This window comes from Diabrotica virgifera, chromosome 9 (genome assembly GCF_917563875.1).
Source record: "Diabrotica virgifera virgifera chromosome 9, PGI_DIABVI_V3a".
Classification (NCBI taxonomy): domain Eukaryota; kingdom Metazoa; phylum Arthropoda; class Insecta; order Coleoptera; family Chrysomelidae; genus Diabrotica; species Diabrotica virgifera.
In genome coordinates, this window is record NC_065451.1 from 118,684,411 (window position 1) to 118,709,154 (window position 24,744).

At 32.5% G+C, this 24,744-nt stretch overlaps 1 protein-coding gene across 1 annotated transcript; it reads right to left on the reverse strand.

Moving 5' to 3' along the window:
• Window positions 1–439: 439 nt before the first annotated feature.
• Window positions 440–24,431, reverse strand: LOC126891261 (uncharacterized). The gene is made up of 2 exons (XM_050660440.1): window positions 22,601–24,431; window positions 440–624 (listed from the first exon to the last, which is right to left on the reverse strand). The coding sequence occupies exons 1-2, from the start codon at window positions 24,429–24,431 to the stop codon at window positions 440–442; spliced, it is 2,016 nt and encodes a 671-aa protein (XP_050516397.1).
• Window positions 24,432–24,744: the final 313 nt, after the last annotated feature.

Consider the following 24,744-nt stretch of genomic DNA (forward strand, 5'->3'; position numbering starts at 1 on the left):
GCAGCTGAGCCCATTGTAATTTTTTTTACGTTTTATTGGTTTATTTTTAAATTCCGGTATAATACCCCACTTCTTCTGCTATTCCTGATTTCCTGCTGCTTCTGCTAAAGTTTCGGAAAACGAATTTCTCATTTCTCAACGGTTCTCATTTCTCAACGGCGGCCGTTAACTCTACTGTTTCAGATTGCAAAAGTTTCAATGTTAGATTAATAAAGTTAAGAGCAAACAGTAGCGATCAACAAACGCGTTTCAAGATAGCGGCTCTAATTTTGAATATTTTGTTGAGATATTTGGCACACATATTCGTAATATAATAAAGAATGGCGGTACAGCCCAAACAGCACAAGTACATCCCTGGGACGTTCGTACGTCCTGAGGACGTACGTTTCAGGTCCTGGGACATCCTCGGGACGTACCAAGGACGTCAGATGTTACAAAATCATCCGTGCCCAGGACGTCCGACCAAACTCTCCTGGGGACGTCCGACTAAAACCTCCTTGGGACGGTCGTCCAAAACCTTCTTGGAACCTCCTACCTGTTTAGTGTATAGTGTGAACACACCTTTAGGTGTCAGTGTATTTGTCACATTGTCAACGTCAATCAGATGAGAGCACTTGTCACGGTCTAAAATAAAACATGTACAAAAGTTTGTAATCATATATGTTTAATAAATATTTACCGTAATCTGTAATCCTTTATTCGATTAGTTATCGGAATATTAAATATTAAACATGGCGCTGCGAAAGTAAAAGAATATTTCAAGAAGGATTGTGACAGATAACTGAAATTTAACAGTGCTTGAATAGAGGTTAGGTTATAAATTCAAATAACCAGAAAAATGGCAACAAATTTAGGCCTGGGGTCTGTAAAACTTCCCCCCGATTTTGACTTGCAAGGGCAGAATGCTGCTACAGAGTGGAAGTTTTGGTACACGGCTTTCGAAGACTACTTGATAGCTATAGGGCAGCATGAGTCAACAGATAGGGTAAAACTGTCCCTATTGAGAAACATAATGGGAACCGAGTCAGCCCGTATTATGACAACATTTAAGATTCCAGATGACCAGGTTGATAAATATGATTATATGATAGAAACGATATCGAAGTATGTGAATCCGAGAATGAACGAATGTTTTGAACGTTATAATTTTTTAAAGAGGACCCAGAAAGAGGGTGAAGTATTCGAACATTTCCTAACAGATTGCAGACACTTGGTAAGAACATGCAACTACAATCGTAATGATCCAGATGAGACGGCAGAAGATAAGGCACTCCGTGATAAAATTGTAATGGGTATCAGAGATACAACAACTAGAGAAGCCCTTCTTAGGATAGATAAACTAACACTGGAAAAGGCCATAAGTTTTTGCAGAACCAGTGAGCAAAGTAAAAGTCAAAATTTACAATTTCAGAGTACAGGAAGCAATGAAACAGGTTTTGAAGTAAATGAAATAAGAAATAAAAAAACTGTAAGTACAAATTTTTTAAAAAGTAACAAAAATTTAAAGCAAGGTCATGAGAAAATTTCAAAATCTACTGAGACGTTTCGCTGTAAAAGGTGCCAGACTCAGCACGGCCCCCGCAAATGTCCAGCTTATGGAAAAGCTTGCAATAAATGTGGTATTCTAAATCATTTTTCAAAATCATGTAGGGTAAAAAATGTTAAAAATGTTGAACATGAAGATGGCCACAGTTCAAGTGAAATTTTTGTAGATAATGTAAACTTAAGTAATAACGTTGTAGCTTGTAATTCTAGCAGAGGAAGTATCTGGGAAGAGTTTTTAGAGATTGAAGGGAGAAAAATAAAAACTAAATTGGATACGGGTGCTGACGTAAATATAATTCCTTTAAAAATATTTAAATATGTCAACAAACAATTTAGAGTCAGGCCAACAGAGTACATTTTAAAAGCTTTTGAAGGTACTGTTGCCAAACCGATAGGTATAGTAAATTTAAACTATAAATTTAAAAATAAGGAAATTTTTGAGGATTTTGTGATCGTGGAAGGGGCAAATCAGGTTCTAATAGGTGGTCAAGCTTGTTTGCATTTAAATTTAATAAAAAGAATTAATATTGTTTCTACTGATAAATTCCAATCAGACATAACCAAACAAACTTTTATAGAGAAAAATATGGATATTTTTTCAGGTTCAGGTGTTTTCCCTGGTACATGCCATATAACCACTAACAAAAATTTTGAACCGGTTAGTCATCCCCCAACTAAAATACCTTTAGCCATACGTGATGCTTTTAAAAGCGAGTTAAACAGATTAGTTAAAAGAAATGCCATAGAAAAAATTGAACAAATTGACTATAGAGCGAGTATAAATAGAATAGTCTTAGTTGAGAAATCTAATGGAAAAATTAGGTTATGTTTAGACCCATTAGACTTAAATAAAAGTATAATTAGAAAACCCCGTACAAATTTAAGTATTGAAGAAATAAGTTTAAAATTAAGTGGTAAAAGTATATTTACAGTCTTTGACTTATCGGAAGGTTATCATCATTTACAGCTTGATGAAGAATCATCCTGGAAATGTTGCTTCGCTACCCCCTTTGGAGTATATAGGTACAAGGTGTTACCTTATGGACTTTCAGACTCACAAGACTTGTTTGAAGAAGAAGTTGAAAAACATTTTGGTGATCTTGAAAATGTTACAATTTGTCATGATGATATGATCGTTTCTGGAGCCACTCAATTGGAGCATGACAAGGCAGTCAAACAAGTACTAGCGAGGGCCAGACAAGTAAACGCAAAATTTAACAAAGAGAAATTTCAATTTTGTCAATTAAAGGTTAAATTTATGGGTCAAATATTTTCAAAAAATGGTATGCAAATAAATCCAGATCGTATTGAGTCCCTAAATAAATTAGAATCGCCTAAAAATAAAACAGAACTTCAAAGAATCATTGGTTCTTTTAATTATGTGAGACGATATGTCCCAAATATGTCTGAATACATGAGTCCTTTATGTGAATTATTAAAGTCTAATATTGAATGGCAGTGGTTGCCAAAACACCAACAAGTTTTTGAAAATTTAAAAAAAATTATTAATGAGGCACCAGCTCTAGTTTCTTTTGACGTAAATAAAAAAATTGTTATTCAGTGTGATGCCTCTAAAAATGGTTTGGGGTGTTGTATGTTTCAGGAGCACGAAAATACTCTTAAATTAGTAGCATGCGCTTCTCGTACAATGAACAACCATGAAATTAACTATAGTCAAACTGAAAAGGAGCTGCTTTCAATATATTTTAGCACACAAAAATTTCATGATTTTATTTATCGTGCAACAGTAGATATACAGACAGACCACAAGCCTATAATTTCGATAATGAAAAAACCGATTTGTAAGATAGGGTCTGTACGTTTACAACATTTAAGATTAAAATTATTAAAGTATAATTTAAATGTATATTATGTCCCTGGGAAATATGTCCATTTTGCAGACATGTTATCCAGAGCTAGTCGTAAAGTCAAGACACTTGATCTTGAGATGTTAGAAATGGTACACACAGTATCAATACATTTGCCTATGTCTGATGAAAGAAAATTAAATTTTAGAAGGGAAACTGCCAATGATAAAATATTAAAGAAAATTTCAGATTTTTATTATAATGGTTGGCCAAGAATAAATAGTATTTCACCATTGTGCAAGCCTTACTATGTCCTGAAAAATGATTTATATGTTGAAGCAGGTCTGATTTTTATGGGTGACAAGATAGTGGTACCAAATAGTTTAAAGTCTTTTATTTTAAATTTAATACATAAAGGGCATTTAGGCATTAATAAAACTATACATAAAGCTAGGCAGTTATTTTTTTGGCCAAATATGTCATCTGACATTACATTATTTATCAAACAATGTCGAACTTGTGAAAAGTACATGCCAAGTAATCGTAGGGAACCCCTATTACCCCACTCAGTCCCAAAACTACGTTTTAATAAAATAGGAGCAGACATACTGGAATTTGGAGCAAAGGCATATCTAATCTTAATAGATCATTTCTCTCATTGGATTGAAATATGTCCTTTACAAAATAAAACTTCAGAATCTGTTATAGATGCGATGCAGAATGCGTTTACAAAATTTGGTTACCCTCAGCACTTAATCGCAGATAATTTACCCTTTGTATCATTAAAATGCAGGGAATATTACAAGAACAAGGATATCACAGTCTCTACTTGTACACCATACCATCATCAGAGCAATGGTTTGTCTGAAAAGGCTGTTAGCTTAGGAAAACAAATTTTACGGAAAAGTTTAGCAGAAAAAAGTGATTTTAGAGACTTGCTCTTGGAATATAATAATACCCCTATCATTAGTTTAAAAGCCTCCCCAGCTCAAATTTTACAAAGTAGAACACTTCGAACACAAATTCCAGTGACCCAAAATAAATTAGAACCAGAAATTCAAATGCATATTGTCAATTATCTAAATGAACAAAAACAAAAGATGAAAATACATTATGATAAAACGAGTCCTAAATCCTTAATAGAATATAAAAAGGGAGATAAAGTAGTAGTTAAAAGTAATAGAGATAAAATATGGTATAAGGCAGTTGTTCTAGAGAAAGCTCGAGAACCAAGAGCATACTGGATACGTAAGGAAAGTAATAATAAAGTTATTAGGCGCAACAGCAATCAATTAAAACCATCTTTAACAAAATCAAATTATGATGCTATGTTGGAACCCGAATTGTTTCCCGACCAGTATATACCTGAACAAAAAACATATTTGAATAATCAGATTCCTACAAGTAATAATGATATTGTAGATGATATCAATCTATTATTTAGGACAATAGATGTTAATAAAAATGAACAAGTAATCTCTGACCCAGGTACTTCAGGTTATCAAAGATCTCGTTTTGGACGATCTATTAAACCCCTCAGTGAAACTTGATCTTTAAGGGGAAGGTGTTTAGTGTATAGTGTGAACACACCTTTAGGTGTCAGTGTATTTGTCACATTGTCAACGTCAATCAGATGAGAGCACTTGTCACGGTCTAAAATAAAACATGTACAAAAGTTTGTAATCATATATGTTTAATAAATATTTACCGTAATCTGTAATCCTTTATTCGATTAGTTATCGGAATATTAAATATTAAACACTACCAAACCTTTATAGGGCATTATGTAAAATGTTTTCAGAAATTTTAAACATGGCGTTTAATTACTATTAAACATTGTTGAAAAAGTCTAAAATTATTTTATATAGATTTACTCATAATTCTTAAAGATGAAATCTGCATTTAAAATGAAAAAACACATATTAGGTACTTATATGTATATCAAACAAATTTTTATTAAAATTTAACAAACAATAAGACATCTTTTTATTTTTTTTCTTTGCTTGCTCCTCTCAATTTTGATAATTCTTTTACCTAAAATCGTAGATAAAAGAATATACCTAAGTTCCTACCTTATATAAAAACACTTATGCCATGGTTAGAATCGGGTTCTTGCTGAAGTATTGTATCTAGCTGTACAAGTTCTTCCTCTGTTTGCATTAGAAAGTTGATATTTTGTGCAATGAATAGAACCTAACATTTTCTTCTATTCTATAACGGTTAATCTACCCCCTATCCTATGATTGGCCAGGCAGGGTTCTACGCTTGACATAATATGACACCGTTTTCGTATCCTCAATTTTTTCACAAACATAACCACATCAAATAAAGTTACATTTAAAAATAGCTGCTTCAATAGTTTTGAAGCACCAAAAAAATAAAATTTGGAAAAGTAAATAGTACAATATCAGTGTAAATACTGGATAGAAAAAACTAAAAAGAGTCATTTTAAATCAAAAGATAATTTAAATTCTTTTTATTAATGATTACTATTAAGGCATTAATTGAAATTTAAATTATTCAGTAGACTATATTCAAAAATAACTAACACCGTTATAAAAAGGAAGATCAACTGATAAATGAAGATAAACTGTATAAATTTTGTTTAGACTATAAATATGTCTCTATATATTTAACGTTCTTATACAATCTTATTATCCTTATATATTATACCATTGATTGGAATTATACAAGAATCAAACAAATAAAGTATGGCAACACTGCAAATGCCAAATAACTGAAGGTTATTAGATCCATTCCTGAATTGGTCTGGATTCGTAATTCCTAGGGTCGTCCGTAATCGTACTTCCTGGGGACGTCCGATGAAGGTCTTATTACATTCTAAATTGGAAAAGACTGTAAGACTTGTACATACTTCTAAGCAGGTCAAAACGGCAAACAGGTGTATGTTCTCAAAAATTTTTTGATAGTGTGTAAAAAAAAGTTTTATTATCAGCTAAGTACTTTCAACACATAACGTGCCATCATCAGAGCTTCCTAAAAGAACATTTAAGATAAGATTTTTTTATAAAAAATGAGTGAAAAACTTACGTCCTCTTATAAAACCTTCATAGAAGAGCATTTGCTTAACGACACAATAAAATATATGGAAACTGGGCAAAAGCCACAGATATCGGGTATAACAACCCCTTAAAATGAATAAATTCACATCTAAATTCTTTTATATATTAAAAAAGAAAACATGCTGAGTCAAACCATTTTGAGCCCACGTGAACAGCTGAGGAAGACTGTCATTTATTAAAATGATAAAGAAGGAACCACAATCTTATGCGACCTCTATATTCGTAAATAATAATTAAAATTAATTAACAATAATTGAAAATGACTAAAAAGCCATGTATAGGTTAAATAAATTTTATGTTTTTTTTTTTTTTTTTTTTTTATTTTGGCTTAGACTTACCGTCATACTGCCAGACACATAAGGAATACAAGTTATCAAGTTATACAAAACAGGTTTAAAACAAAGATAACAACTAAAAGGTATTAAGTAACACTAAGCTTAACAGCTAAAACTAGTAACTACCAAAGGTATTAATTAAAAATGTTTAAGGGAATTATAATGATAATTTGCTTTCTTTTAAAAAGTTAATTAAAGAGTTGTATACATCTACAGAACCAAGTGATAATAAATATAGTATATTCCAAGGAGTTGCTACTTTACATTTTAATAAATCATTTATTAATTTAGATGAGTAAATTGTATTTTTAGAACAACCAAAAAATATATGATCTAAATCACTTTCCTCTTCACAATGCTCACATTTATCATTATCCAAAACCTGTATTTTAAATAAATGCTTTGGATAACATGCGTGCCCGAATCGTACTCTAATAATAGAAGTTATGTACTTTCTAGAAGCTCTACAAGACTTGTACCAAGGAAATTTGGGAATATCGGGCTGAATTAACGAGTATCTATTTTGATTCACAAAAGAGTATTCCTTCCACTGGTAGCTCCACTCCCGATGCAGTGTTGACTTGAAAGAGATTATACTATCAGTCAGTGTTATTTTATGTAGAATACTGGTATCGGATGAAACGCTTTCTTTGGCTAATAAGTCGACATACTCATTATGTTCAAATCCTGCGTGTGCTTTAATCCAGATAAAATGTACATTGATTCCTTTGGTTAAAAGATTTTGTTTAATATGTTTAATTTTATAAATGTATGGGCAGTCTTGGATGTTTGGGGGTCCATATTTACCAAGAGATTTCAATACTGCTAAGGAGTCAGACAAAATTATAATATGGGCGAAATCAAATTCAGCTACATATAGTACAGCTTCATATATTGCAATAGCCTCTGCTGTATAAATCGAAGTCTCCGGTTTCAGTTTGAATTTCTTTTCTATATGTCCCGATGGTATAAAAAAGGCGCATCCAGTTCCATCTGCAGATTTAGACGCATCTGTATATAGAGCTATTGACTCATTGTAACTATTCGTTATGGATAAAAGAATATTTTTATTTAAATATATGTTTTCACTATAATTTGGTACAATAATATCTGTAGGAGAAAAGAAAGAAGAGTACGCGTAGTTTTTGAATAAGTCGTTCGTTTTATCTATATTTTTTAAGAGTACTATATTTTGATTATAAGCTTCACACAGTAAGGGAGATTTCTTTTTTTGCCAATATTTATTGGTTAGATCATGGCAACTTAAAGTCACTATTTTTTGGTATAGAAGAGGGTTAATTAAGTATACTTTCATTAAATATTTTTTGGACAAAAAACTTCGTCTTAGATTTAAAGGAGGTTCCAAGGCTTCCAAATATAAAGCTTGTACTGGAGTGGATCTCATAGCTCCTAGACATATTCGTAAGGCTGAATTCTGTAAAACGTTGATTTTGTTTAGTAGTGCATTACTTGCTGATCCATACAAAACACTGCCGTAATCGAAAATAGATCGTATGTAAGCTTTATAAAATAATAAACTTACTTCAACATCCGATCCCCACCAAGTTCTATTAATTGATTTAAGAAAGTTTATTCCCTTATTACACCTGTTCAACATGTCGTCAATATGTAACTTCCAGGTCAATTTTTGGTCGAGTATCATTCCAAGATATTTAATTTTATTTTTAAAAGAAAATTTATGCCCACCTAAGGTGATTGTGCTAATATTAGGAAAGTTATGTCTGGTAAATAAACAAACTTGTGATTTACTGCATGATAATTCAAAGCCATTTTCAATAAACCATTTTTTATGGAGACCATAGACACTATTCAAGTTTTCAATGGATTGCTGATATTTCTTGTGTTCTGTGTACAAACAGAAATCGTCAGCATATTGTACAACATTAAATGCAATATTGTTAATAGTGATGTTGTGTAGATCTGCTGTGTAAATGTTAAATAAAATAGGGCTCAAAACGGAGCCCTGAGGTAATCCTTTATTATTAAGTCTAGGGCCTATAAGAGTATGATTATTTTTTAAATAAATTATTCTATTTTTATACAGGTTTACAATGTTAGAAGCAAACTGTGATGGAATATTAAAAAATGTAATCATTTTTTCTTGGAGAATTGAAAGAGAGACAGAGTCATAAGCACCTTCGATGTCTAAAAATAAAGCGGGCACATAACTGTTCCTGGAAAAACTGTTCTGAATGTCTACAACAAGAGTTGTTAAGGAATCTAAAGTTCCATAACCTTTTTTAAAACCATGTTGGTTAGCGGGTAAAGGATTTTGATCCCTTAGCCACCAATCCAACCTAATCTTAACCATCCGTTCGAGAGTCTTCAATATACATGATAATAATGATATCGGTCGGTAAGCTTCAGCTAATTTAGGGTCTTTCCCCGGTTTGGGAATAGGAACGATTATAATACGCTTAAAATCTATTATGCTGTTGCCTTCAATAATTATCTGGTCAAATATATTTAAAAGTAATTGTTTTGCGTTATCTGGTAAATGTTGTATCATAGGATATTTGATTGCATCGTATCCTGGTGAGGTACTAACGCGATTATCAAGGGCAAATTCTAATTCAGTTCTCGAAAAAGGTGTAAGGAGAAAATGATTCTGATCAGATGGAAGCGTTTTAGAATTAATAACATCTAACTGGTTATTTACGTAAGGTGGAGCTATTTTATCGAAAAAATCGTCTACCCATGAATTACTTAGAGGTAATGAAAAATTAACTTTTTTCCTATTCATTTTTCTTGCTTGATTCCAAATAAGACTAGATGGAGTTTGTTTATTTAATTTTGAACACCATGCAACCCAACTTTGTTTGGCCTTTAATTTCAGGAATTTTTTGACACGAGCATTTACTTCTTTGCATTTACAAAAATTTTCAGGAGAAGAATTGTTTTTATAGTTTATTAATGCCTTCTTTCTTTCTGCAACGGATTGATCACATTCCGAATCCCACCACGGAGGGGGAGTCCGTTTGCATTTAAATGGTTTATATTCAGAAATAGATTGTTTAGAAGCTTCATTAATACAGTCAATAAGGAAATTATATTTTTGTTGGGTATTTAAGGATGTGTGAGGTTTTTCGTTTAATAAGGTATCAACAAGCTGAGAGTATAATGACCAATTTGCTTTTTTAATGTTCCACTTAGTACTGGGATAAATGGTATTAGCATTAGTTCCCAAGACATCGATCACAACCTTTATAACGAAATGATTTGATCCCAAGGTATCAAGATCTACAGACCACGAAGTTTTATCAAAAAGGGATGGTGAGCAAAACGTGACATCAATCATGGAATCTGAGTTTCCTGGACTCGTTTGGCAAGTTGGTTGTCCATTATTCATTACTACATAATCTAAATTCTGAATTGTCTCCACAATTTGATGGCCTATATTATCATTTTTATATGAGCCCCACAAAGAATTATGTGCATTCATATCTCCTCCAATGATACAAGGGTGTTTTAGTTGAGAAAATAACTTATCCCAATCTTCGGTTTTGGTTTTAGTTTTTGGGCACCTATATACAGAGAGTAAACTTAAATAACTTTGTTTATAGTTGATTTTAATACCACAAGCAAGCAAGTCTTGAATATAATTTTTTTTAATTGTTATGCGCTCAAAAGGAATACCAGTTTTAATTAAAATAGCAACTCCAGAATAGCCGTCATGGCGATCTTCGCGTATCACATTATAACCTCTATAAATATATACAACATCCCGTTTAAACCAAGTTTCACTTATTAAAGCTATGTCAATATCTTCGGTTATTAAAAAGTTAATAAGGCTGTTTTTGTTAGCAACAGCTGATCGAGCATTCCATTGTATTATTTTGAGTTTAGATTTGTTCGTCATTAGATGAGTTATTTTTTAAAATATTATCTAGAACATTATTAATACCTTTGGCTAACAAATTCATGTCAAGTGATTTTGCCTCTTCTAAACAATTAATATTTTGAATAAAACTTGAGAAAAGAAGTACTAAGGAATCTACTAACTTATTTTTATCATTGTCTGTATTAGGAAAACTTTCCTTATTTAAGGGAGGTAAAGGTTGAGACGGTCCAAATCTGAAAGGGATGAGATATGGTGTAGGATCTTCGGAAGTTGGAGATGATACTTTTCTTTTTTTATTTGCACTATACTCAGTGCTTGATGTACTACAGCTTGGTTGGCTAAAATTTTTGGGTTTCTGTAGGTGAGGCCTCAATGGCTTGAAATAAGGAGATGTACTAACTTCAGAGGAGTTAGTTAATTTTGGAAATTCTTTGTCTGAATTTGACAATATTTCAAATCTGTTATTAGAAATAAGACCAGAAAATGATGAGTCACTCAAATTTTTTGCCTCCAAATATGAGATTTTATGTTCAATCATGATATTTTTTATTTTTTTTTGATGTTCGAAAAAAGGACAGTTTTTAGAGATCGATATATGCTTATCAGTTTTACAGTGTATGCAATACTTTTTTGTTTCATCACATGTATGTATGTCATTTTTAATTTGTCCACATTGTATACAGTATTCCTGTGTACCTTTACACTGTCTAGAAATATGTCCATATTTGAGGCATTTATAACATTGCGTCACTTTACCCAACAATTTTTCCACTTGGAAAAATACATAATTTATCACAACATAGTTTGGCAAACAATTGCCTTCAAAAGTAATTATAACATTACGTCTAGGGACGTATTCTGTATTTCCATCCTTTTCTACTTTCCTGTGCATTCTTTTAATATTAATAATTGGTGAACTAGAGCTCATATATTTTTTCAAATAGTCAATATTATATTTGGTATCAACATCGCGTATCAGTCCTTTGATTTCCAAGAGGTGATTTGGAATGTACGCTTTTAAATTATCGTCCTTTAAGTGACTATTATTGACTAAATTGTTTGCATCCAAAATAGATTTGAGGATTACTTTAACACGGTTTCTTCCTATACTTTTAATTTGCTTAATATTATTAATCTTTAATTTTTGATGTAAAATATCTGCAACAACCATTGGATGCAAACGGGAAATATTCTGATCATTGGTCTTCTCAACATAAACACAACAATTTTGAAAGTCGTAACTATTACAATTAATATTAAAAAGTTTTACCTCCCTTGTAGCAGAAGAATTTGTGGTGATAGTTCCTGTATCCATGTCTTGATTACTATCACTAATAACTTCAGCAGTATTTAGTTCGCACACTGGCGTCTTTTTTATATTCTCCCCCATCTGGGGAGAATATTTTCACTTTTGTATCACTATTCTACAATATGTAAATGTTTTTACCCACGATGAAATTTAAATGTTTTAATTGTCACAAAAACTGCGAGCTGAAAGTCAATATTTAGGTACGTTTAACCATGGCCAAATTTTAAACTGTTCACACAAAAGTTAAACACCGTGAAAAGAAGCCTAGGCTGTTTAACCCATAGGACTGAAACTTCTTATCAATGATAATTAAAACCACTATAAAATTAATTTAAGTTAAACTACTAAAAAATTAATTTTTTCTGGAGCTATTTTAGATGCAACCGTATTTGACGTTTATTAATGTCAAAGTGAAATTTTATGTTAAGATACTAAATTTTAAAGTTAAATTTTGAAAAATTACTATTGTTAATATTGATGTGAAATGTTAACGTGTATATAAGTTATCAAAATGATTCTAAAAACAAAACTGTTATAGTTTGACCAAGTGTAGAAGAAGTTAGATGAAATCAAACCTAGGAGAAATCTAATTTGATAACCTCAGAGTTCGAAAGCTGTTATTTTATAAATTAACAATACTATTAATTAATTCAGACAAATCTCAAATATTTTACTTGTTTACAAATATGTAGTCAATTAAAGAAAACTCAAGAATACCTAAAAGTAATGTTCAAAGACTTTTATAAATTGTTGGGTATGCTGTATACTAAACCAAAATTATTAAAGAGATTTCTTAAAAATAGGATCAAATTTACAATTTAATTGAATCTGGGTGTTGACACAGTTTTGAGGGTTTCTTTTCATTTCTCTACTTATTTCTAGATCTTCTAGTAGATTCATTTTGGTATAGTTATTATTAGGTATGCTATGTAAGATCCTACTATCTCTTTGTGGACTAAAGCTAAGTTTCGATGCATGCAAATGATGACCAAAGCTGGATTTATCGATCTTTGACAGATGTTCTTTGATACTAGTATCCAAAGGTCGCATCGTTATACCCACGTAGGTCACAGGGCAGTCACCACATGACAATTTATAAATGCCACTCTTTGAAGTTTTTTTAATTTTGTCTTTAGTATGAGAAAAAATGATGTTATCTTTACACTTAAATGAAAGTTTTAAGTTATGAATGTTATTTAAGATTTTTGCTATATTGTCTGAAGGATAACCTATGTATGATATAGATCTATACATAACTGCTGAATTGTAATTGTCCGGGGTCGCATTATAAGCTAGAGATATGTTCCTTTTATTCCTTAATTTGTTGAGAATGTTATCAACCAAACTAGGGGAGTAACCGTTACTATGTGCAAGTTGTTTAATAATATCTAATTCAGAAGTAAAATTTGTATCTGATAATGGTAAGCTAAGTAAACGATGGATATAGCAATAAAAAGAAGACATCTTCTGTTGAAAAGGATGATTCGAAGATCAAGGGATAGTATGGTCAGTCTGAGTTGGTTTTCTAAAGACTGAAAAACTTAATTTGTTTTCTATTCTAGTCAATGTTAAGTCTAGAAAATTAATAGAATTGTTAGACTCTGTTTCTAAAGTGAATGTTATGGCTGGAGGTAAATTATTGAGTGAAACTAGAATATTTTCTGCATCTGAGGAATTTCCATCTATAATAGCTAACACATCATCCACATATCTAAACCAATACAAGATTTTTTGTAAAGGATTGTGATTTGAAGAATTATTATCAAAGATATTAATCTCAAGGTTGTTTAGGAACAAATCTGCTAGAAAAGGTGATAATGGATTTCCCATTGCAAGGCCTTGTGCCTGTCTATAAATAATATTATTAAAAGAAAAGAAATCTTGTGATAAACAAAATTTAAATAAACCCAATATGTGGGAAATTGTATCTCTATTAATGTTATTATTAATAAGTAAATTCTTAACCATAGGAATGGGCCGGTACTTTATGTCCCGGTTAAACCTCGGTTAGCTAACCGGGGTTTAATCGGGACAGAAAAGTACCTCATAGGGCCTCTTGCGTTGTAATAAAAGCAATTATAATTATTATTATAATTATTTATTAATATAATAATAAGTATAATTGCGTTTATGTCTATGTTATGCATATATTTCTGTCCCGATTAAACCCCGGTTAACTAACTGGCTGTTAACGGAGACATAAAGTACCGGGCCTGTTTAGGCAGTGGATAGGTAGCCGGTACCGGTGACTTCTTCCGTAGCCGGTAGTTGGCTTTTATTGGTTAATTAATCGGAACTACCGGTCAATGAGTTGGTTGCCGATACCGGTAATACATTAGGTAATGATGTATTACCATGTGTATTACTTACGAAAATTATACAAAATAGCTGCATTTACATTATACATTTTCAATGATTGTGCGAAATAAGTGCATTTTATTTTCAATGATTATTTTCAAGCAGCGTGCATTTTTATGAAAAAGTAATAAAACAGATCACAATAATTAACTTAAAGATCAAGTAAAACTTTATTAAAAAAAATTAAAAAGTAACAATAGTTATGATTATTATCGTACCCCAGCAGAACCAAAATTTAGTCCCCATCACAGATAATCAAATTTGCCTGATTGATGGAGTTCTGAAGGCAAAACTCTGCTTTTCTGCATGAACAATATCCTGTATAGATTTCCATGTTTCACAAGTTACCATAGTTTTAAAATTGATACCGAAACAAGATTAAAAGGGATTAGAAACTATTTGTTTTTTAAATTCAACTTGATCGGATAGTCTTTTCATTTTCTTTTTTTTTTTTTTGTAAACCAATTAAGGCTACATCTTGTCCTTGTGGTCTTTCAACCTTTAATTCAATTCAATATTCCATGCTTTAAACTTTAAACAAAACAAACACAGGAGCACACGAAGCAAACATAATAACCTAAACTAAACATAGACCTTGATTTAGACCAATAATAAGCAACTACCGGCTACAGAACAAGTCACCGGTACCGGCTACCTATCCACTACCTAAAAATTATTGTTTTTGGTAGTATAAACGTCACTGTCAGTGTCGAATTACCGACGCACTGTTGCCTCACTTTTGAAAGTTCGCAGAACTTACGCAATCTTGGACCGCATTTGTTGCTACCTGTTGATCGCTACTGTGTGCTCTTAAGTATTTTAGATCGAATAGTAATGATAACGGCAAATTCAAAATTATTCATATGCTTTAATAATGCATAAGCTTCTAATTTTTCATCGTTTTTTAGATAGCAATGAAATTTTCGTTAAAGATTTCATTACTTGTCGGAAAGCTCGAAGCAAAGCCATAACAGCATCATGTCTGGATGACCACCGGGTTTTACATAATCTTTTAAGTATTGGCGATGAATCCAAAGTAATAATAGTACATAGTACATCCCATCTTTTAATACTTGCACTAAAAACATATACTCTCTTAATTATATCGTAAAACATAACTCCTTTACACCAGCAACGACATCACTCAACACTAGGTTCAGATTATGGGATGCACAATGAACATAGGAAGCTGAATATACACCACTCATAACGCTTGTCCCATCACACTCCTTTCCTCTGCAGTTGTGTACCGAAAGGTGCTTTTTTTTTTTTTTTTTTTTTTTTTTTTTTTTTCTTTTTTGGCATGGGCTGTCGCCACTCAGCCAGTCACAATAAGTATATTTTAAAAACTAAAAACATTTCAAAAATATAAAACAACACAAAAATAAGAAAGATAAAGAAACGTTACCGTAAAGGTGGTTGTTAATATTGTAATTATTGTATTCAGGAGTTAAGGTAGGAATAAGACAGGGTCACTTGCTTCTTCTCGTCTAGGGACCCTTCAAGACATTTCGTTTAGACATAACTAGACTAGGTCGCGGATAGGAGGTAAATACATATGGGATAAAACAAAGGTAAATAATCATGTGTGGATAATGCTTAAAGGTTGATTTTACTTTTACAAATAAATTCCATTAAACAGTCATATATTTTTTTCTTATTTAGAGAAAGTAGGTAACATAAATTATGAGGTGGAAATATATTATATTTTAATAAATTTTCAATTAGTTTATTAGTCTGTTGAGTATACTTTGAGCACTCAAAAAATATATGATTTAAGTCTCCCTCTTTTTGACAGTCTAGACATAGATTTGAAGATAAAATGTTAATTTTCGCCAAATGAAAAGGATAACAGGCGTGCCCAAATTTTATTCTAATAATGGAAGTTATATATCTGCGGGGAACCGAATAATTTTTAAACCAGTACTCAGTAGGCACTTTAGGTTGAATCATCGCATATTGTGAGGAACTATGTTTGCTAGATTCGTTCCATGTTCGTCTCCATTGTTCGTTAACTTCATTTTTAACAATTGCACATATATCTGGATTAGAAGGTTTATGTCCGGTTAACGATCCATGTGTGATGGCTTTTTTTGCTAATAAATCAACATGTTCATTACAGGTGATACCTATGTGTGCTTTAACCCATAGGAAATGCACTTCTCTTCGTTTTTTATAGATTTCATAAAGTATTTTTTTAATTTGGAAGATATAGTTGTTTAAATTATGACTTGGAAATATTATTGTCTGAATAGCTGTCAGTACGGAAAGTGAGTCAGAAACAATTACTGTAGACTTATTTTCTGTATTCATAAAATATAATAAAGCTTGATAAATTGCAATTGCTTCAGCGCTGAATATTGAGAAAGCATTATTTATTTTATACATTTTTTCTGTATTGTTTGATGGGACATAAAAGGCACATCCAGTGCCAAACGTTGACTTCGACGCATCTGTGTAGATAATTATAGACTCCGAAAAAACGTCCAAGATACTTCTTAAGATATTATGACTGATAGCTGCATTTTCATGATAACTTGGCTTAATTACTTTTAGCAAATGTAATAAAGAAGGAAAATCTTCAAAGTCTAAGATTTCGTCTGGATTAGAAGTAACATCAAAGTTTGACATACTGCGAAAAGCTTCACAAAGTGGAGGTGAATTCTTGTGTGTCCAATATTTATTCGTCAAATCAGCTTCATTCAATTTGCTTATTTTTATATGAAGGGAAGGATCTTTATGTTGTAATTTCATAATAAATTTTTTACTTAGGTATTCTCTTCTATATTTCAGTGGCATCTCTAAAGCTTCGACATGTAACGCATTAATTGGAGTTGATTTCATAGCACCTAAACAAATCCTCAGAACTGTATTTTGTGTTACGTCGATTCTGCTTAGGACCCGATCAGATGCAGAGCCATAGAGTACACAACCATAATCTATGATTGATCGTATATAAGCTTTGTAGAAAAGTAATGATGTTTCAACATCTGCTCCCCACCACGTTTTTGAAATTGCTTTTAAAAAATTTATTCCTTGATTACATTTGTTTAGCATAAACTCAATATGTGATTTCCATGTTAGTTTTCGGTCAAGTATCATCCCCAAATATTTGATAGAAGTTTGAAAACTATACTCATGATTGCTTAATTGTAATTTATCAATATTTGGTAAGTTGTGTCGTGTGAAAATGCAAACACTAGATTTGTTTGTGGAAATTTCAAATCCATTTTGTTGGAACCAATTGTTTGACAAGTTGTGCATTTTACCTAATGTTTGTATACAATTATCAAATTTTTTTGAAAAAGAGTATACAAGGAAATCGTCAGCATATTGTATAATCTTCAAAGTGCAGTTTTCAATTTGGCTATTATGTAGATCAGCAGTGTACAAATTAAACAACAAAGGGCTCAATACTGATCCTTGGGGCAGCCCCAAGTTATTGTATCGTGGACCTATGAGACTACTGTTATGTGTTCTGAGATATATCTTTCTACATGAGTAAAAATTATATATTGTTCCTGCTAGTTGAGCTGGTATTTGGAAATTTTTGACTAATTTTTCAACTAAAATATCTAGACAGACTCTATCATATGCACCCTCTATGTCCATACATATTGCAGGTAAATAATTGTTGTCTGTAAATGTATCTTGTATATCTACCACTAGTGTTGAAAGGGCGTCTAAAGTACTTCTTCCTTTTCTGTACCCAAATTGAAGGTTGGGAAGTAATTTCTTTTTTTCTAACCACCATTCCAATCTCTGTTTTATCATTCGTTCGACTGTTTTAAGAAGGCATGACATAAGAGATATAGGTCTATATGATTGTGCCACGTTGCGATTTTTACCTGGTTTCAGTATTGGTATTATAATGACATCTTGAAATTGAGGAACTAAACTCCCATTTTTGACCATCTCATTGAATATTTCCAGCAGCAAGAGTTTAGCTATTTTTGGAAGGTGTTGTATCATGGGATATTTAATATTATCCAAACCTGGACTTGTGTTATTCCGATTTTTGAGAGCATATTCTAATTCTGTAATGTTGAACGGTTCTAACAAAAAATGGTTTTGTTCATTTGAAGCATAGCTGTAGCTTTTTAGTAATTGGACTGATGGAGGAGCAACTTGATCAAAAATTTCATCGACTAATGTATCATTAAGACATGTTGGATTAGTAATTGGTTTTCTATTGATCTTTCTAGCTTGATTCCATAATGTTGAGGAAGGAGTGTTTTTGTTTAAGTTTGAGACAAAGTTTTTCCAACTTTCTTTAGCTATTTCCTTTAATTTTTTTTTACTTTTAGCCATGCTCTCTTGGCATTTTAAGTAATTTTCAAAGTTACGGTTTTTCTTATAATTTGAAAGTGCTTCTTTTCTTTCCTTGATAATGTTATCACAATTTGTATTCCACCACGGTGGAGAATTTCTGATTTTGTTTTTATAAGCTTTATATTGTGGAATTGATAGTTGAGCTGCATAATTTATACAATCAATTAAAAAATTATATTTGTCCGACGTATTTTCCATTTGGTAATAGTTATTGAAAAACTGCTCTTAGTTGTGGATGTGGTGAAGAATTTTCAGAATTTCACGTAAATTTTAATACAACAGATCTAAAACAAATTACAATAACTTGAATGTAAGGAGTAAAAATGTTCGTTCATCGAAGCGTTGGTTTTGTGTGTATTCTCGTCGTTATGTACTTTTTCGTCACCCAGTAACCCTGGCAAATGAACTTGGGTCACTTCGTTCGGCAATCTTCGGTAATACGCACTTGTACAATAATTGGCAGAGTCTAATAAATTTCAAAGTCAATGTACTTAACATATACTCCCCCACCTTGAAACCCCAAAGACCGGGTTTCAATAAAAAGTCTTAAAGAAAAAGTCAAAGATCATATTAATTATAGTTTTCAAACAAAAATTATTGATCTTGGTTAGGCAGAACACATAATTTCACAACCGGTCGTTTAATCTCACCAGAGTTTGTCTTTATCACAACCGACCGCACAATATTGTCACTTCCGGTGTAAGTTTTTAAAATTCTGCCTAACTGCCACTTCAAGGGAGGAAGTCCATCATCCTTTACTAGAACCATGCGTCCAGGCTGGATCAGCTGTTGGCAATTCTCCTTCCACTTGACCCGCTGCTGAAGATGGGATACATATTCTTTGGACCATCTTGTCCAAAAGTGCTGTAATATCTGTTGCACCCTTTGGAATCTTGAAAGACGATTTTCATTAATGTCCATTAAGTTTTGTTGTGGTATACTCGTCAATGAAGATCCAATTAATAAGTGTGCAGGAGTAAGAGGGGTAGGGTCATTTGGGTCATTAGAAAGAGGATAGAGTGGTCTAGAATTGAGACAAGCCTCTATTTGATATAAAACCGTGGTAAATTCTTCAAATGTTAAAATTGCATTACCTACTACACGTTTCATGTGGTGCTTAACTGATTTAATGTTTGACTCCCATAATCCACCGAAGTGGGGAGCACGTGGAGTAATGAAATGCCATTGAATACCGTCGATTGAGAGGTCTGTAATAATGTGATCAGCATTTGTGTTAAAAAATTGTCTGAGTTCATTATTTGCTCCCACGAAAGTGCTGCCGTTATCTGAAAATATTTCGGAGCATTTACCGCGTCGGGCCGTGAATCGGCGTAATGCCGCTAAGAAGCATTCTGTCGTGAGATCACTGACAACTTCTAAATGTATAGCCTTACTGGCGAAGCAAATGAAGAGAGCAATATAAGCTTTAGAAGTTTTGTAATTACGACCCTTTCTATCTCGTAATAAAACGGGACCAGCATAATCGACACCAGAAACCGTGAAGGGACGTGAAGGGGTAACTCGTGACTCCGGAAGATTGCCCATAAGATACTGTTCGGGTTTATTGTTAAATCTAAAACATCGGACACAATCACGAACAATTTTTCGAACCAAATTGCGCCCTGATATTGGCCAGTAATTTTCTCTTAAGGAAGCAAGAAGTGCTTGAGGACCAATATGTAAAAGTTTCAAATGCTCATGGCGAGCAATGAGTATCGTGAGGTGGTCTTTCTGAGGTAGGACTATGGGGTGTTTCTTGTTAAAATCAAATGACGAATGATGTAAACGACCGCCAACGCGTATTAATTTTGTTGTTGTATCAAAGAATGGAGTTAGGCCAAGAAGTTTACTTCTTTTGTCAATTTGGTTGGAATTGGAAAGTGCATCATAATCATATGGAAATGACTGACGTTGTACGAACCTAATTAAGGTTAAAAGGGAATTATTGAGTTCTATTGTGGTCAAGGGACCTGTTATTCGTAAATGTTTATGAATCGACAGATTGTCTTTAAATCTTAAGACATAAGCAAAGACGCGTGTTAGTTTATTTAATGAAGAATATTTGTAGTAAAAGGTAAATTCGTTGTTGATGTGATGAAACACAAGAGTTTTGTTACGCAGTTCAGGTAATTCAGAAGTTATACAAACTTCTTGATGTTTTGTATATTGAGGCCATTCTTCTTGAGGCAAAGTGAGCCAAGAAGGGCCATGAAACCATATGTGGGAATTACTGAGCGAAGAAGGACTTATACCTCGTGACAGTAGATCTGCTGGATTATCATAAGTATTAATATATTTCCAAAATTCAGGGTTGGTCAGTTTATGTATTTGTGAGACTCGATTTGCTATAAAAGTCTTAAGTAAATGGGGAGAGGTGTTTATCCATGAAATAACAATTTTAGAGTCAGTCCAATACGTAATGTTTTTAAAGGAGACATTTACAGATGAAGTGACCTTTTCGACAAGTTCAGAAAGTAGTGATGCCCCACAAAGTTCGAGTCTTGGAATGGTTACAAGTTTCATAGGAGAAACTCGAGTTTTAGCACAATAAAGATTTGAAGTGTAATTTCCAAATGTATCTGTGCAGCATATGTAAATACATGCACCGTAAGCCGCCTCCGAGGCGTCAGAAAACCCATGAAGTTGAACAGAAACTGGGTTAGAAGAAAGTACATGTCTAGGTATTTTTAAAGTGTTTAATTTTGTAAGTTCGAAGTAGTATTTCGACCAAAGTGTGTAAATACTTTCAGGAACAGATTCATCCCAACTTATCTTGAGTTTCCAGAGCTCTTTAAGAATAATTTTCGATATAACTGTTACGGGTGAAAGTAACCCCAAAGGATCAAATATTTGTGCTGTACAGGATAAAATCTGTCTTTTGCTAATCTTTAAGTTAATTGTGGAGATATTTATAGAATATTGTAGGGAATCACAAGACGGATTCCAAAGTAATCCTAGTGTTTTGTTATGTTCGTCAGAACCAAAATGCAAAAAATCAGGATCAGAATGATTTTGTAGAGACGAATCATTGGTAGTCCATTTTCTCAGAGGAAAACCGTAGGAAGATAATAAATATGAAATAGTTTCCTTGATTTCTCGGAGTTCTTCCGATGTGTCACAACCAGTTAATAGATCATCTACATAAAAATCGTGCAAAATTATAGAGGAAATTTTTGGGTATTCGGAAATATGTCGATGAGCAATTTCATGAAGAGACCTAATGGCAAGAAACGCTGCTGATGCAGTACCGTAGGTAACAGTATTCAGTGTATAAGCAGAAATTTCATCATTTTTATTAAATCTCCAAAGGATCTTTTGAAGGTAACGTTGTTCAGGAGTAAGGAAAACCTGACGATACATTTTAGTTATATCTGCACCCAGTACGAATTTATGTTGACGAAATCTAAGTAAAATGTAAAATAAATTATCTTGTAAATGAGGGCCGATATACATGATGTCATTTAATGAGTAGCTTGTGGTAGTTTTCGCACTACCATCAAATACAACTCTTAACTTTGTAGTGGTTGAAGTTTCCTTTAAAACGCAGTGATGATGTAAGAAGAATCCAGAATTATCATTAGTGTCATTTATTAGGGACATGTGACCAAGTTTAATGTACTCACGTATGAAGTCATGATATTCTAATTTCAATTGAATGTTATTTTCAAGTTTTCTCTCTAAGTTTAAAAAACGTTTTTTGGCAGTAGTGAGAGAATCCCCTAAAACTGATGGAGATTCCTTTAGTGGAAGAGTAGTGATAAAACGACCATCACAATGGCGAGAAATATGCTGCTTAAAATGATTTTCACAATAGATGTCTTCTTCGGAAACAAACTTAGTTTTAGGACACTCCTCTAGTTCCCAAAACTTTGTGAGCTGTGAATCTAATTCACTGGTAGAAGAAAAGTAACAATTATGTTGGGGGTGGTGTTGAATATTTGTTGGAATTGGGCCAGAAATTATCCAACCAAGAGTGGTTTTTTGAATGATCGGTAACCCAGGACCAAGTTTGATTTGTCCAACGCTTAAAATATCCCAGAAAGTGTCAGCTCCAATAAGAAGGTCTACTGGACCAGGTTTTTCAAAATTCTGGTCAGCTAGAAGTAATTTTGTTGGAATATTGAGCTGGGAACGATTGATGTGTATGTAAGGTAAATTACTTGTTATGTTGGGCAAAATTAGACAAGATATTTTTTTCGAGAAATTGTTAATATCTGATTTAAATGTTAGTGATGTCCGGAAGTTAATATTGTGAGTTAATTGATTAATTCCCGAGATCGAAGTGTTGATTTTTTCCTTTGAAAGTTGTAAAATATCACAAAATTTCTCAGATATAAAGTTGGATTGACTTCCGTTGTCCAAGAGTACTCTGCATTTATGTGAGTTGCCGAACTTGTCAAAAACGTTAACAACAGCAGTTGAAAGTAGAATATACGGTTTAATAGCAGTGTGAACACTTGAGCTTATATGATGTGTTGAAGAGAAGTTAGAGGTAGAGGTAGATTCATTTGACTGCAGCCCAGTGTTTGGAACATTGGAAGGTAATGAAGATTGAGAAGAATTGTTTTCTGTGGAAACTGAATTTGAGGATTGTGAATTCTCGAAGTGTAACAGAGTGTGATGGATCTTTCCACATTTTCTACAACCAGTAGAACGACAATCCTTAGTACGATGGCATGTGCCAAGACAATTAATGCATAAACGTAGACGTTTTGCATTGTTTAATCTATTAGTAGGATTTAGTTTTAAGAAGTCAGGACAATAATATATTTTATGTTCCTTGTTACAAAAGTTGCATTTAAACCTATTCTCTGTGTTAGAAACAAAGGCTCTTGTTTCAGACTTATTACCTTTGTATCGTGGTGAATTTTGATCCTGTTTATTATCATTGTAGTTATCTAATGACTCTAAGATACGACATCGTTCTTTTAAAAATTTCAGTAAATCATCTAAAACTGGTAGGTTGTCTTTACAATTTTGTGACTCCCAAGAGCGTCTTGTTGAGTTATCAAATTTTGTTGTTAACAAATAAATAATCAAATCATCCCAGTGTTTAGTGGGGCGTTTTAAAACTTCTAAAGCACGTAAATGTTTTTGTGTATTATCTAGAAGTTGTCTGAGACCTTGATTTGATTCTTTTGTAACTAGTGGTAGGTTAAAGAGAGCTTTAATGTGATTGTTTACAAGTAACTGTTTATTTTCAAATCTTTCGATCAATAAACTCCAAGCAATGTCGTAGTTTGCATCGCAGACTTGCAAAGATTTAATAGTGTCGGCAGCTATGCCACGTAATGACAGACGTAAGTAATGAAACTTTTGTACATTGGAAAGTGAAGTATCATCATTAATAATAGAATTAAAACTGTCGCGAAAGAAGAGGAATTGATCAAACGATCCATCAAATGTAGCTAGATTCAATGGAGGTAACTTAATGTTACTTGTATTTGTAGGCCCAGCTGCTATTGAACCATTGACACTACGTGAATCAGACGTGTCAGTAGGTCGTCTAGATAAAATAAGGTTTTTGATGTCAGATATTATTTTAAAATATCTGTCCTCAAAAGTCTGCCTTTCAATGGCATGTATTGTGTCATAATTTTCCTCGCAGTCAGGATCATCAGTTTCAATAAGCATCTGAACCTCATTAAAAACATCTAAAAGCCCTTCGGCTTTGAATAATCGCATTTCTAAATCTACGAGGTCGATAATTTCATTATTTTCTATACTTCGAAAATATGTTGTTAAACGTGTAAGAGCACCTTTAGTGGCCATTCTCTTTGTTTTGTTTTGGTCTGACATTTTTGACAATATGACCAAAATGTACGAGGATGCAAAATAATTAAATATTATGTATGTATGTTAATTAAATTATGTAATTTTAGTAATCTAATGTATGTGACGTATATTATACAGATATAAACAATCAAACTGTGTTTGATGTTTCAAGAAATAAGTATTTGATCTTCGATGAATGTAATTAAATAAAAAGAAATGATTTATTCAAGTGCAGAAAACGGAAATAAATGTTTTGTAATTCAATTATTATGTACGTAAGAATTATTATTAACGTTTAGTTACGATCTGTCAGAATAAAATAAAAAATCAGCTAGCA